The sequence below is a fragment of the Charadrius vociferus genome, unplaced genomic scaffold, assembly GCF_000708025.1.
Source record: "Charadrius vociferus isolate BGI_N301 unplaced genomic scaffold, ASM70802v2 scaffold3442, whole genome shotgun sequence".
NCBI lineage: Eukaryota > Metazoa > Chordata > Aves > Charadriiformes > Charadriidae > Charadrius > Charadrius vociferus.
In genome coordinates, this window is record NW_009647393.1 from 1 (window position 1) to 1,587 (window position 1,587).

The 1,587-nt window shown below is 65.4% G+C and overlaps 1 protein-coding gene across 1 annotated transcript in view; it reads left to right on the forward strand.

Moving 5' to 3' along the window:
• Window positions 1-554: 554 nt before the first annotated feature.
• The window catches only part of LOC104282058 (PDZ domain-containing protein GIPC1-like), an 8,115-nt gene continuing 7,082 nt past the window's right edge, over window positions 555-1,587 (forward strand). Inside the window, exons 1-2 of the mRNA XM_009880123.1 lie at window positions 555-737; window positions 1,456-1,583. Of these exons, the coding sequence (XP_009878425.1) occupies window positions 555-737; window positions 1,456-1,583 (311 nt within the window). The remainder of the gene's footprint in view (window positions 738-1,455; window positions 1,584-1,587) is intronic.

The window sequence follows — 1,587 nt, forward strand, 5'->3', positions numbered from 1 at the left end:
GAGCGATGGGGACCTGGAGGGGTTTGGGGGGGGCACTGGGGACACCCAGAGGGAAGGGGAGAGGGGACCTCCGGGGAGGGGAGGGATGGAATTGGGGCGAGGGGACCCCAGGGCTGCATGGAGGGGTCCCGGGTGTCCCCATGGGGGTCCTGGGTGTCCCCAACGGGATGAGGGGTCCAGTGTCCCCCTCAGGAGGGTGCCAGGTGTCCCCAGGGAGAGGAGTCTTACATGTCACTCAAGGGGTGTCCCTGCCTGTCCCCAGGAGGGTCCTGTGTGTCCCCAGGGGGAGGGGTCCCGCCTGTCCCCCAAAGGGGCAGTCCCACATGTCCCATGAGGGGGTCCTGTGGGATCTCAAGAAGAGGGACCTTTTGTGTCCCCCAGGAGGGTCCCACTTGCCCCCAAGAACATCTCCAACATCTGCCAGGTCTTTCCCTCCCCATGACCATCCCACGTGTCCCCGAGGAGGGGGCTGGCACACGTGGCCCGGGGGCGGTGTCCCTGGTGTCCCCGGGTGTCCCTCTCCCAGGCACTAACGCCACTGCCCCGGCCAGGTGATGTTCTGCACCCTCAACACCCACAAGGTGGACATGGAGAAGCTGCTGGGTGGCCAGATCGGCCTGGAGGACTTCATCTTCGCCCACACCAAGGGCCAGCGCAAGGAGGTTGAGGTCTTCAAGTCGGAGGAGGCCTTGGGTCTCACCATCACTGACAACGGGGCCGGCTACGCCTTCATCAAGGTGACACGCTTAGGCAGGGGACATTGTCACCGGGCAAGGAGACCTGGGGGTGCTCAGGGTGGGCCCTGAGCCACCCTGGGCTTGGGGGAGGACATAGGGTGGTGCCCAAGTCAACGTGGGGGTGGAGAAGGACACCAAGGGACATCCCTGAGCATTGTTGGGGGATGTGGGGTCTCCTGGGTGGTCCCTGAGCCACCCTGGGCTTGGGGAGGAGACACGGGGACGTCCCGGGTGGTGCCCAAGTCAACGTGGGGATGGGGAAGGACACCAAGGGACATCCCTGAGCATTGTTGGGGGATGTGGGGTCTCCTGGGTGGTCCCTGAGCCACCCTGGGGTTGGGGGGGGGTGTAGGGACATCCGGAGTGGTGCCCACGTCAGCGTGGGGATGGGGAAGGAGGACACCAAGGGACATCGCTGACTGTTGTTGGGGGACATGGGGTCTCCTGGGTGGTCCCTGAGCCACAGGAGGTGTCCTGAGGTGTCCTGGGTGGTCCCTGAGCCACAGGAGGTGTCCTGGGGCTGGTGGGGGGCCATGGGGACATCTCAGAAGGTTCCCAAGTCAACATGGGGATGGGGGACACCAGGGGTTGTCCTGGATTATCATGGTGGGACATGAGGACTCTTGGGTGGCCCCTGAGGTGTCCTGGGACTGGGGGCACCTGGGGACATCCCTGACCACGCTGGGGGGCCGTGGTGACCCCCGGCTGGTCCCTGCAGCGGATCCGGGAGGGCAGTGTCATCGATCGCATCCCGGTCATCAGCGTTGGGGACATGATCGAGGCCATCGACGGGCAGAGCCTGGTGGCCGCCCGTCACTACGAGGTGGCCAAGATGCTGAAGGACCTGCCC